The sequence below is a fragment of the Sus scrofa genome, chromosome 1 (genome assembly GCF_054392235.1).
Source record: "Sus scrofa isolate SSC_HxYL_T2T_F1_AM1 chromosome 1, Sscrofa_HxYL_maternal_Yorkshire_Landrace_v2.0, whole genome shotgun sequence".
NCBI classification, from domain to species: Eukaryota; Metazoa; Chordata; class Mammalia; order Artiodactyla; family Suidae; genus Sus; species Sus scrofa.
In genome coordinates, this window is record NC_139383.1 from 199,822,836 (window position 1) to 199,836,855 (window position 14,020).

At 34.9% G+C, this 14,020-nt stretch overlaps 1 protein-coding gene across 50 annotated transcripts in view; it reads left to right on the plus strand.

Annotated features, from left to right (window-relative positions):
• The window catches only part of LRRC9 (leucine rich repeat containing 9), a 115,162-nt gene that overhangs the window by 39,303 nt on the left and 61,839 nt on the right, over positions 1 to 14,020 (plus strand). For 32 of the 50 annotated variants that reach the window (XR_014819985.1, XR_014819986.1, XR_014819998.1 and 29 more), the window contains 6 exons: positions 772 to 948; positions 1,284 to 1,401; positions 5,731 to 5,863; positions 7,697 to 7,819; positions 8,445 to 8,560; positions 11,584 to 11,790. Coding sequence is in view for 36 of the 50 variants with exons in the window: in XM_021062222.2 (XP_020917881.1) it covers positions 772 to 948; positions 1,284 to 1,401; positions 5,731 to 5,863; positions 7,697 to 7,819; positions 8,445 to 8,560; positions 11,584 to 11,790 (874 nt within the window). In the remaining 14 variants the exon portion in view is untranslated. Of the gene's footprint in view, positions 1 to 771; positions 949 to 1,283; positions 1,402 to 5,730; positions 5,864 to 7,696; positions 7,820 to 8,444; positions 8,561 to 11,583; positions 11,791 to 14,020 lie in introns of those variants that run through there. The other 18 variants (XR_014820024.1, XM_084982316.1, XM_084982425.1 and 15 more) reach the window with 3 other exon arrangements.

A 14,020-nucleotide genomic window follows, 5' to 3' on the forward strand; every position in this document is an offset into this window, starting at 1 on the left:
CCAAACAGACCTGCTAAAGAGTTGGATATTAGTGAGGAAGAGAAGAGGCAAGGTTTATTACTGAGATTTTAACCTAAGCTACCAGTTAGAAGGTGGTGCCATGTACTGAAGTGGAAAACACCCAGGAGGAGAAGGATTAGGGGCATGTGTGCTGTATGAGTTAAAGTTTGAGAGGCCTATCACATATCCAGGTGAATATTATCAAGCAGGTAGTTAGATGATCAAAAGTAGGCATATCAGTTAAGTGGGGAGAAGATAAAACTTAAAAGTAAAATGTTAGAATTTATTAGTGTGATAAATATGTATATATACATATATATAAATATGTACATTATATTTAAAGTATATATTGCCAAAGAGCCAGGTGAAATTACCTAGGGATAGAGTTTACCTAGGGATAGAGTTTATGGAAACAAGAGGAGAGCTAAAGACTGATTCCCAGGGCAATCCAACATTTAGAAGTCTGTCAGGAAAAAGAAGCAGCCAGTAAGACAAAAGCCAGAAAAAAGAAAGTGAAAAATAAAAACTGCTTCAACTTTCAGTCAGAATAAATGTGTAATAATTAGTAAAATAACTATTTTATGTTTCAAAGTTTAGTATCTCTTTTGTTGATGGAATAAGACCCAAAACAGTTATACTATATGACATTGTATCTTTAGCAAAAAACATAAAATATGGGCTATTACTAATTTTTCTTATGTAACATTGTGTTTTCAACATTTTAAAGAAAGCCTATTATCACCTTTGTATATATTTCATATTTCCACATAGGTTTAATTCCTGCTACGAATTAATTCTGTCACGTTTTTGTACGTGGGACTTCAGAACATATGGTATTACTGGAGTGAAAGTAAAACGTGTCATCAAAGTTAATAACCGTATTCTGAGACTAAAATTTGAAGAGAAATTCCAAAAGTTTTTGGACAATGAAGATATGCAAGATTCAGAGTAAGAAGTTAATTTCCATAAGGAGCATTTTTACAATAGTCTGATTTTATTTTGTAAAAAAAAAAAAAAAGTCTTTCTGTTTTAAAAGTTTACAATATTGAAAAATTCCTGTAGTAAATAGTTCCTTTTCATTCATCTTCCTTGACTAGAATGACCTTAGAGTTTAACCACATTGGACATCTTTTTAAGACTGAAGAGGAGTTGAAGTTTAATAATGACACTGAAACATTCAGTGTAAATGGGAAATATCCTGGGCAGGGCATTTGGTCATATTATTTATAACTAAGCCTTTTAGAAATCAATTCTAAAACTTTTTTGTTTCAATTGTTCTTAAGGAGCTATCGAAAGATGTTGGAATGCCTTTTTTATGTTTTTGACCCTGAAGTTACAGTGAAGAAAAAGCATCTGCTACAAATACTTGAAAAAGGATTCAAAGACAGTGAAACAAGCAAGGTAGCATAAAATGTCACTCAGAATAATGCTTTCTGCCTAGTGAAGAAAGCCCTGCCACTGATTAAGCATGGTTTGATTCTCAATCTTTTCATTTATATCTATAGCAAACTTCTACTGTTTCACAAAAGGCTTGGTGCTATCATGAAAGGTACAGTCCCTCGGTATCTGAGGGGCATAGGTTTTGGGACCCCCACAAATAGCAAAATCCAAGCATGCTCAAGTTCCTTAAACAAAATGACAAACTATTGGTATCTAACTTATATACATCCTCTTTTTTTTAATTGAAGTATAGTTGATTTATAATGTGTTAGTTTCTAGTGTACAGCAAAGTGATTCAGATATATAGGTATATAGGTATATAGAATATATATTTCATATCCTTTTCCATTATGGTGTATTATAGGATATTGAATATAATTCCCTGTGCTACACAATAGGACCTTTTTGTTTATCCATTCTGTATACAGTAGCTTGCATCTGTTAGTCCCCAACTCCCAATCCAACCCTCCTCCACCCCACCCTCCTTGGCAGCCACAGGTCTGTTCTCTATGTCTGTGAATCTGCTTGTGTCATAGGTAAGTTCATTGCATCATATTTTAAATTCCACATATAAATGATATTATAAGGTATATGTCTTTCTCTTCTTGCTTAACTTCATTTAGTATGATAATCTCTAGGTCCATCCAAGTTGCTGCAAATGGCATTATTTCATTCTTTTTTATAGCTGAGTAATATTCCATTGTATAGGTACCACATCTTCTTTATCCATGCTTCTGTCCATGGACATTTAGGTTGTTTCCATGTCTTAGCTACTGCAAATAGTGCTGCTATGAACATAGGGGGTACATATATATTTTTGAATTATAGGTTTGTCCAGAATATATGCCCAAGGGTGGAATTGCTGGATCATATGGCAATTCTATTTTTATTTTTTTTGAGGAACCTCTATACTGTTTTCCATAGTGGCTGCACAAATATACATTGCTCCCCCTTTTCCACACCCTCTCCTGCATTCGCTACTTGTAGGCTTTTTAATGATGGCCATTCTGACCTGTGTGGGATGATGATGATACCTCACTGAAGTTTTGATTGGCATTTCTCTAATAATTAGTAATGTACATCCTCTTGTATAATTTTAACCATCTCTAGATTATTTATAATACCTAAAACAATGGAAATACTATGTAAAGAGTTGTGAATACAATGTAAATAGTTGGGAGCAGGGAAAATTCAAGTTTTGCTTTTTGGAACTTAAAGGGATTATTTTTTCAAATATTTTCAATCTACAGTTGGTTGAATCCTGAATTACTTTATTTTCACGATTATCTATTTAATCTTTCTAGGCATCTTATAATTTATATTGTGATCCTTTTGTGGATGATCTTGAAATACACCCTTTAATCTGTTTTAAACTCTCCAAGGGCTTCTCCGTTTTGAAAAAATTCATTCACTTAACACTGCTGTGCTATTATCAACTTCATTTTCCCCGTCTTGATTCAGATGTTGCTTTATCCCTGAGCTCCAGAATACCCAATCAACCTCTGTCAGTCCTGCACCCATTTGATGAAGCAGCTGTAACACAATGGTATAAAGCAGTGTTTCCTCACTCTTCACATCATGGCACACATAAAATGAAAATATTGCTGCATTAGAATTCTGGTTTTCCTACTCACCAGCTGTGTGACCTCACCTCTCTGTGCTGTTTCATCCATTCTGTAAAACGAAGATAATAATTATACCTACTTCACAAAGTTGTTAGGATTTAATGAGATAGGCACAAAAAAAGTTCTTGGATACTTGTATATCAATGATCATAGCATCATTATTCACAACAGCCAAAAAATAGAAATAACCCAAATGTCCACTAATAGATGAATGGATAAATAAAATGTGGTATATATATATATACAATAGAATATTGTTCAGTTATAAAAAAGAATGAAATTCTCATACATGTTACAACATGGATTAACTCTGAAAACATGCTAAGAAGCCAGACACAAGGAGACAAATATTGTATGATTCCACTTACATAAGATATCTACTGTAGGCAAATTGATAGAGACAGAAAGTAGAACAGAGGTTACCAATCAGAGAGGACAGAGGGATGCAGAGTTCTTGTTTAATGAATATACAGCTTTAATGCGGGGTGATGTTCTGGAAATGGATGGTGGTGATGGTTGTACAACATTGTAGATGTACTTAATGCTTATGAATTGTACACCTTAAAATGGTTAAAATGGTAACTTTTACCTGTGCTTTTTTTTCTACAATAATAAAAAAAAAATCACCAAAAAAGCTTTCCAGCCTCTCAGTGGAGAATGGATTGGAAGGAGTACAAACAAATGACGGGTGCATTGTGTAGGGTAAATCCTGTAGCAGCTCAGGCCAGAGATGATGGTGGTCTCAGCAGGGTGGTATAATGAGAGTGCCCTCACTGTACTTTCTGGAAGAGAAGTAGGAAAGAAGTGAAGAATTGAGGGTTTTATGTATCTATGTATGTATGTATGTATTTTGGGCCATGCCCACAGCATGCAGGAAGTTCCTGAGCCTGGGACTGAGCCACAGCAGTGACCCAAGCCTCTGTGATGACAGTGCCAGATCTTTACCCCAGTGCACTACAGGAGAACCCCAAACTTTGATACTATTGATTGCTCTTTCCTTTCTGAAACTCTCCTTTAGCATCCCTACACTGTTATCCTCCTATTTTTCTAACTGTCCCATCTTTGTTTCCTTTTTCCTTCCTCACCTTGCCTCTTAACAAGAGAATACCAGATAGTAAAGTTTAATAATCTGCCCTTCTTCTCCACACACAATCAGTTGTTCTTATTGTTATGATCTTAGAAATGGGGGAACATAATTGGCTAGAAAAATCACTAGGTAGCATGTAAATCAGGTAAGTTAAATTTCTATGCTAAGATGTACACACGGTGAGTAAAGACATACTTATGTTCTGCATCATTTAAGAGATGAGAGCTGATTAAAAAGATGAGCTGTGTAAGCAGTTTAGAAGGAGGATTTGGCTTAGTTTGGCAGTGTCTGGCTGATGCAGAGAGCCAGGCACATATCTTCTACCTAATGGATATTTAGCAATGGTCATTGGAATGAGGTTATACTTACTGGAAGGTGGAATTTGTGGTCATATCAGTCATATTTTCGTGTTTATTTTTTTTAAATCTCTTTATATAACAAGTTTCAATAAGAAAATAGGAAATTCACAGAGTTCCCTTGCGGCACAGAGGGTCAAAGCTGGCATTGTCACTGCAGCAGCTTGGTTCACTGCTGTGGTGTGGGTTCAATCCCTGGCCTGGTAACTTTGACATGCTGTGGGCACAGCCAAAAAATATAGGCAATTCAGAATGCACTGATAGAAAAGATGTAGTTCTATATAATTTGGCTACTAATATTAAACTAGTAATAATTTTCAAAACTCCAAGATAGTGACAAGGAAGAATAAACCTGTGTTCAAATAATGACTTCACCAATTTCTACTTCAGTCCTTGCATAGATCATATAATCTGTCTTAGCTCTAGCTTATTCTACTGCTAAGCATAGAGATTTTTGTTTGTTTTTTTAGATCTGCATTCATAGCAAGTAATATGAATATTTCTTATAAAACACTTTAAAGAAGTAACTCTAGTTAGATTTCCATGCATTAACAAAATCAGATGTATCTGGAGAATTTATTAGACCAAATATACTTTTAGACTATTGATTGATTGTCTTTTTAGGGCCACACCAGTGGCATATGGAGGGTCCCAGGCTAGGGGTTGAATGGAGCTATAGCTGCTGGCCTATGTCACAGCCACAGCAATGCAGGATCCAAGCTGCATCTGTGACCTACACCACAGCTCACAGCAACACCAGATCCTAAACCCACTGCGTCCACACGGATACTAGTCAGATTTGTTTCCTCTGAGCCACGATGGGGACTCCTATTATTTATTTAAATAAGAATCTTCAGTGTAATATCTAATTCTCACAGAATTTTCTTTTGGGAGTTTGCACAATTGCTAGTGGAGTTATCATTGAAAATATGCAAAACTATAGCTCCTACACCACACACTGTCAGTTTTGACTTTGGCTGCTTTTACAGGAACAAATATTGTCCTGTATTACTTTTCATAAATCTATTTGCACATAAATTAAAAATATATAAATGATTTTACAGAATGAAGTTGCACATGAAGGTTATCTACTTCTTTTCAGTGAGTCTGACCTGCATTTTCCTTGTCCAGACACATAAACATAAAATAATAAACTATCTGTCTTAAAGTCGAAGTATTATAAGTCTTGTAAAAATACTCAGACTTTATTTTGTCTTTACAGCTGCCTCTAAGAAAAGAGGCTGTCATTCTTGCTAACAGCCTAAGTATGTGTGAGTGTCCCAGAATTGAATTTCTACAGCAAAAGTACAAAGATGAGAAGATAAACTCTTTTGAGCATGAGCTCTTCAGACATGGTAATACAAACATATAGTGTTTCTGAACTTTTAAGTTCTAAGTCTTCAAATTTATTATTTTCATAACATTTTTGATACTTGGCTTTATCAACCTGAGAGGTTTTTTCAAACCCATTTTATTAGAATTTACCAATATAGTTATACTTACACATGATTTCCTGATGTATTACTTTAGTCAGGTTGTCAACAAATATTCACTGAGTGATTATTTTCAGCAGCATTAATAGGATGAGACTCATTTCTTATTCGTATTTAATCTAATTATATCAAATAAACACTTCTCACAGTCTCCTTTTGTTCACATTCTAAAAATAAACTTAATATGTTACACACACACACACACATCATCCAAACCCCAAATTCATAGGAAAGATAAAAGAAACTCAGCCCATTTCTATGATAATCATCATATAAAGCATTCAGGAAGGTAGGCCTTATTTGTTTTTAATTGTCAAAATATAAGAAGATAAGAAAGGCTGGTTATAAATCTAACAGGGCTAAAGACAAATTGTGATATGTATGGATAGCTTTAAAGTTGCCTAATAGAAGAAAAATGTTTGGTATTTTAATTTATTCACAGCTATTAGTGTTTTATTTGCCTCTTGAATATATATAAATAAAAGTACATGAGCCAGTTTATAGGACACTTCTGAGAGACGTTCCCAGATCCCTACAGATTGAGGATTCACCATGTCTCCTCTTGCCTCAGTCTCTTCCACTGTTCATTCTTCAGCTCCACCAGTATTTATTGAATGCTTACTAGGCATTAGGCACTTGCTAGGTGATAGGGATTTGGTCAGTGCACACTAGATAAAGTTTCTTCTTTATGCTTATAAACATTAATAATCATCCAAATAAATGTAATATTACAATTATCAGAAGAGCTACAAAGATGAAGTATTAATGCATAGTACCAAAGAATGTACAATGAAGAAAACTGGTCAGGAAGTAAAGGACACCAATATTCTTCTGAGCCAATCTACAGAAGATTTTGGTAGTCAGTAATTTGGTTAAATTAATTTTATAAGAGTAATACTCTGGGCTCCAGACTATGGCTCTGCTAAGATGATTCAAGCTGAACTAAATTATGTGTGTTTTGCAGTCTTTCATTCAGTTAATAATAATCAGAAAATTAAGCAGATTATTGAATCTAGAAAGAACTCCTTATTTGAAAAAAAAAATTTGCTCCTTTTTTCTAATTCCTCTCTATTCCCACTTAAGAAATACTTCATGATATTTTTCTTAACCCTTCTGGAATGTACTTTCTGAAACAATTATGTTCTTCCAATTTACATTTCGTAACTTATACATGGTTTTAAAAAGCCATCTGAATACTTTATGCATAGTAATTAGAAGTTACTTAATAGGATTCAATGACTCCTAGAGATTCTTAAGATGTAGTAAATTTCAAGGTTCCCAGTGGTCTAAAAGGAAATGTTTATCCATTCAGTACCCATATACTGAGTGCCTCTTATGATCTAAGCTATGTACCAGGTGCTGATGGTACAGAGATGAATTTTTACCCAGGTAACAAGAAAAACAAATTTCTTAAATTACTTCATAAGAATATTAATTATTGTGTTCTTTCCTTCCTTTTCTGTAAAGCTCAGCTTGATATAATCATGTGGATCCTCTCTTATAACCATTTTATTCAGTATTTATTGAGTACCTAAAGATCAAGCAGTGTGCTATGTGCTATACAGTGGCAAACAAGATAGCCAGGATCTCTACCTTTACAGAATATACAGTCAAGTTTGCAACAAATAAATAAAGTGATAACAGAAAATTACTGAAGTGAATTAGTGTTTTAAATGTTTTGTTTTTTCATACCAGGCATCCTCCTGATTACAAAGGTTTTCCTTGGCCAGAGTGTTCAAGCTCGTGATCAGGATTCCATCAGCCAAGCCAATTATCCAATGCTTAATTCAGTGTTCATTCCTCGAAAATATTTACTAAGTATGTCTTCCATGTAGATGAATCTTTTTTCATCTTTCTGAGTACAAAATGTTCTCATTTAATGCAGATGCTTACAGTTTAATCTCTACCTAACAAAGCTTATAAACGTCCCTATAAAAAACTGTTCCAAGCTACAAATTAACTTCCATATTTCTGTTCCCTACTTCAGTGACATTTATATGTGTGTGTCTGTAGAAATTTTATGTTTGTTTTATATTTTATATACACAGATACATATACATATATAATATATTATATGTATTTCAAAATATATAAAACCCACCCAACTATGAACAGCAAAAGTTTTAGCGGAATACATTTGTCAAAACGGTATGGCCAAGCATTGAATAGAGAAGTGAAAAAGTATGAAAAGGAAAAAGATATGAGTAAAATTAAACTCTACTAGTCTGTGTAGTAACAGGGTGACTAATAAGTATTCATGGAATTAAGAAACTGTCTAGGGTGGTGGGAAGATATAAGAGGAAAAAAATTCAATAACATAGTATTTGGAACTCACCGAGTTTGTTGTTTATTAATCTATGTTAAGAGTGGGAAAAAAGTACACTGTGTTTCATTTTGAAGAATGTTTGTTTGTTGTGGTGTTTTGTTTTTGATTTTACCCTAGATTCTATCATGGGACAAAGAAACTGTGATTGCAGCGTTCGGCAGTGCAAGTGGTTTGTCTTTGATCATGACCTTGTTTTGCCTGAATACATCGTAGAATTTGAGTATATTACAGTGGTATGAATGCATTTTTAAAACTGGAATTCTCTAAATGAGACAGAACAGTAATTTGAAGTCTAATGATGTTATGTCAAGTTTATAATATATATATAGGCATACCTTGGAAATTCTGTGGGCTCAGTTCCAGACCACAACAATAAAGTGAATATTAGTCACATAAATGTCTTGGTTTCCCAGTGCATATAAAAAGTTATTTTTATACCATACTATAGTCTAGTAAGTTCTAAAGAAACAATATACACACCTTAGTTTAAAAGTATTTTACTGCTTAAAAAAAAAAAAGCATTATTCGAGCCTCAGCAAGTCAGAATCTTTTTGCTAGTAGAGGATTTTGCCTCCATGTTGACTGATCAGGATAGTAGTTACTGAAGGTTGGTGCAGCTGTGGCAATTTCTTAAAATAAGACAATAAGACAGCAATGAAATTTGCTGCATGGATTGACTCTTCCTTTCATGAGTGATTTCTTTGTAGCAAGCAATGCTGTTTGATAGCACTTTACCCACAGAACCTTTCACACATGGAGTCAATCCCCTCAAACCCTGCCACTGCTTTATCAACTAAGTTTATGTAATATTCTAAATCCTTTGCTGTCATTTCACCAGTCTTCATAGCATCTTCACCAGGAATAGATTCTATCTCAAGAAACTACTTTCTTTGCTCATCCCTAAGAAGCAGCTCCTCATCCATTAAAATTTTATCATGAGATTGCAGCAATTCAGTCACATCCTCAGGCTTCACTTTTACTTCTCTTGCTATTTCCACCATATGCAAATACTTCCTCCACTCAAGTCTTGAACCCCTCAAAGTCATCCACTAGAGCCGGAATAAACTTCTTCCAATTTCCTGTTAACACTGATATTTTGACTTATTTCCATATATCATGAATGTTCTTAATGGATCTCAAATGGTAAATCCTTTCAAAAAACTTCAATTTCCCTTTGCCCAAATCCCTCAGAAGAATCTCTGTCTATGGCAACTATGAGCTCTGCCTTCAACTAAAAGATGCCCTAACAAGAGAGTTAGCCTGTCCTTTAAGGTTCTGAAGCTGGGCATTGACTTCTTCTTTCTAGATATGAAAGTCCTAGATGGCATCTTCTTTTAATATAAAACTGTTTCATCTATATTGAAAATCTATTGTTAAGTGTCGCCACCTTCATTAATGATCTTATCTAGGAGTTCCCCTCGTGGCTCAGTAGTTAACGAATCTGACTAGGAACCATGAGATTGTGGGTTTGATCCCTGGCCTTGCTTAGTGGGTTGAGGATCTGGCGTTGCTATGAGCTGTGGTGTAGGTGGCAGACGTGGCTTGGATCCCATGTTGCTGTGGCTCTGGCATAGGCCTTCAGCTACAGCTCCGATTAGACCCCCGGCCTGGGAACCTCCATATGTTGCAGGTGGGGCCCTAGAAAAAAGTCAAAAAGACCAAAAAAAAAAAAAAAAAAACTTGCTGCAGCTTCTACATTTTTTTTTTTTTTGCCATACCTATGGCATGGAGAAGTTCCTGGGCCAGGGATTGAACCTGTGCCACAGCACTTGCTGCTTCACATTGCATTTCTATGTTATGAAAATGGCTTCACTGAACCAATTTCTGTTAGCTTCAGACTTTTCTTCTGCAGCTTCCTCACCTTCCTCAGCCTTCATAGAATTGAAGAGTTAGAACCTTGCTCTGGATTAGGCTTTTGCTTAAGGGAATGTTGCAGCTGGTTTGGCCTCCTATCCAGACCACTAAATCATTCTCCATATCAGTAATAAGACCATTTTGCTTTCTTATCATTCATGTATCCACAACTTGGGCTAAATTTTTGGAGCAAGTGGCCTAGTTTCAGCCTAACTCTGCTTTCAACATGCCTTCCTTGAAAAGCTTAATCATTTCTAGCTTTTGATTTAAAGTTAGAGGTGTGTGACTCTTCCTTTCACTTGAACACTGACGAGGCCATTGTAAGGTTATTAACTGCCCACTTCAGGAGTTCTTTTGATCTAAAAATTCAGTTCTTTCTTCACTTCTGGGAAATGTCCTTCTCTTAATTCTTTGATCATTTCCTCTCTTCCATTCTTTGTTAAGCCCTCTGGAACCTCTATTTGTTAAACATTGGACATTTTAAACTAATCCTCCATGTCTTAATTTTTTTCTCTCATATTTTACATTTCCATTTTAAAATTCTGTGTTCTGTAGAGTTACCTTGTGGTGCAGCATTGTCACTGCAGTGCCCCAGATTGCTGCTGTGGCACGGGTTCAATCCCTGGCCCAGGAACTTCTCCATGCCATAGGTATGGCAAAAAAAAAAAAAAAAAAACTTATGTGTTTGTAAGATTTCCTCAATATTAGCTTCTACATTGCTAATATGATTTGCTGTCATATCCATTTGGTTTCTCAATACATTTACTTAATATTTTCTATTTCACTAGTTGTTTTTATTTTGACTTTGAAACATTTACCCTATTATTTTCTATAGCAGCCTATTCTTTTATAGATGCTTTTTTCTTCCAAATTTTAAAAAATTATTTTATGAACCATTTGGAGTTTTTCTAGGGCCATTTCTGTTTGTTCATGCTGTTCTTGACCATTCACCCACAATTCTTACTACAGTTACTGATAATTACCTAGAGCATCCTCCAGCTATTTCACTTGTTCACTCTGATCACCAAGTTTCTTGGGATCTGCTCTTTGAAGTGGTTATCTGCTGTGCATGTTTTGGTGCACACATTTCTCTTCCTATTTGTCTGTCAGTTCAGTCCCTTCTGATTTATGTCTCACAATTTCTAGTCTTTTGTTGGTATCCTTGCCACTATTATATTTTTAAATTGTCTTTTGCCAGTTTTAAGGAATTTTTAGTAGGAGGGGATGAACACACCCATTCTTAGCCCACAACTGTAATCCATTCTCATAGACTTGTGATACTTATCATTACAGATATTAACTATATAATGTAAAGTTAATTCATCTTTCCTACATAGCCCATTACTTTTCAAAATGATAAATATAGCAACCAAATTTTCAATATTTTTAATGGATTTTTTAGGTCAAGGCTCACTCTTTATTTTCATTCAACGTTATTCTAGAAGAGAGCAAAAAAAGTTCAGAAAGATCATTATTGTCCCAGGATTTGAAATTTGATGATGAAGTCATAAAAATGGATCCCAGGATCAAGCCCAGACCAAAACTTATTAGTTTGGATGATAAAACAATACTTTCTCTTGCCAAGACTAGCATTTACAGTCATATTGTGGTGAGTATTATGAGGAATAAATTAATTGGGGGATAGAAACGTTGAGTTTGGTCAGAAGCTTTCACATGAAATCTAAAGATACTAAGCCACCTATCTAATGATAACAGTCATCATGCTATTCGTGCTAGGCATGCTTAAGCGCAGCCCTTTTCTTCTATAGATCAGAGTTGTCCAATAATAACATACTATGACCATGTATGTAGGTTTGAATTTTTTATTAGCCATGTTAAAAAACTTTTTTAAATTGCAAGGTAAGATTAATTTTAAGAATATAGTTAACCCAATATATCCAAAATATTTTCATTTCAAGACGCTTTTTAAAAATACTTACTTTTTTCTTCATTTTAGGGGTAAAAAATATTTTTAAAAAGAGATGTTTTTCTTATCCTTATTATACAGATAGAGGGAAGAAAAGGCAAGAACAAGCAAGAAAAAACAGTGTCTTTTTGTGATTTATAAATTTTAACAACCAGCTGCATCTGTTAAATAGCAAACGGTGTTCAAAATTATGGAGGGATAAATCACTGAATGATGCTAATACATTAGATTTTTAATGTAACCATTCCAGCCTAGAAAAAGACATTTAATGCTCTTATTTTCCTATGGAATGTTTTTTCATTTTTAAAAATACATTTTTAAAATTAATGGCTTCAAAACAAAAAATAAAACACGTATTTCAACTTCAAAAAAAAAGGATACAGGCATTATGAAGATTCATTAACAGATAGTTTCATGATAAGTCTTGGAAATCTGGAACATATTTTATACTCACAACACATCTCAATTCAGATTAGCCACAGTTTAGCTGCTCAATAGGCACATGTGACTAGTACCTCTATACAGAACAGTGTAGGTCTAGAGGTAGCCTTCTAATTTGCAAGGACTTTTATCCCTGAATAACACATAAACTCTCTTTAACTGATTAAGATGTAGATGGTAAATTTCAAAACAGTTTCCAGGATTAATCACCATAGAATATGGGAGCTTTATCTTTACAAAATTAATCAACAGAATTTGAGTAATTTATTGAAGCAACTTACTTTACACTGAGACAATTCAATTGAGATATTAAGCCTCCCTCCATATCTTGATTATCTGTCCATTTTAAATCTTCCACCATTCTGTATAAACACCCTTTGTCTATGACCTAAACTATTTCCATAGGACTCCCTCCTCCATCGCACCACTGCACAACGACATGCACATTATATACTTTTAATGTGCTCTTAGGACACCATTCACTATATAACTGAGTATAACTCAACATAAGATGTGTGTGTGTTGGGGAGTTGGGGGTGTGTGTGTTCTAGAGCCCTGTCCTGCTTCCACTTTGAGGCCCCAATCCATTCTCCATGTTGAAGCTAGAGCAGTCTTCAAAATGCAAATCTGATTTGTTACCCATCACCACTCCTATTTGAAATCCTCAAATGATTTTCCACTGTTTTAAAAATAAAACCAAAGTTTTAATAGGGCCTATAAGGCTTTATATGACCTGGTCCCTGACCTATCTTTCCAGGTTATCTTCTCATATTACCCTCCCTTTAGCTTTTGTGCTCAGCCTCCTTTCTCTTTCTTAAATGTACCCTGTTTGCAGCCACAAAGAGCTTCTGCACTTGCTACTCCTTCTGCGTGGAATGTCCTCCCCTGACCCTGCTCTCCTAGTTAACTCCCACACATATTTGGGATCTGTACTGAAGCATTAAAGCCTTCTCTTACCTCTAGGTCTATGTAAGAGTTTAGGTAAGATTCCTTTGTCATATGCTCTGTATCCTTCCTAAACTGTAAACTCCACAGGGGCAGAGCCTATAGCTGTTCTTAATCATTTATATTCCAGCATCAGGGCAAAAATTAGAGATCGTGCAGTGTGCATCACATAGAAGGACCACATCTAAGGAGCAACTTTTACATATAGAGTAGTATATTTACTACAACAATTTTCTGATGACTGCTGCTAAAATTTCTTGTACTAAAAAGTTCAGCTTTTTGTAACCATTTTCTAAAAGCTGGAAATAAAAGGTGTCCTGAGGAAAGGATGCCTTTTGCTAATTTACTCATAAACACTGTGTGGGCTAGCATCAACTCTCCCATTATCTAGAACAATACCATGCATGAAAGACACTCACTGGTTACTTGTTCAAAAACAGAATATCTAAGTGGTTCTTACAGAGACAGTGGGTTGTTTGCCTGAATTTGGCAGAAGTAGTAAACAAATTGATATTAGTTGATAAAT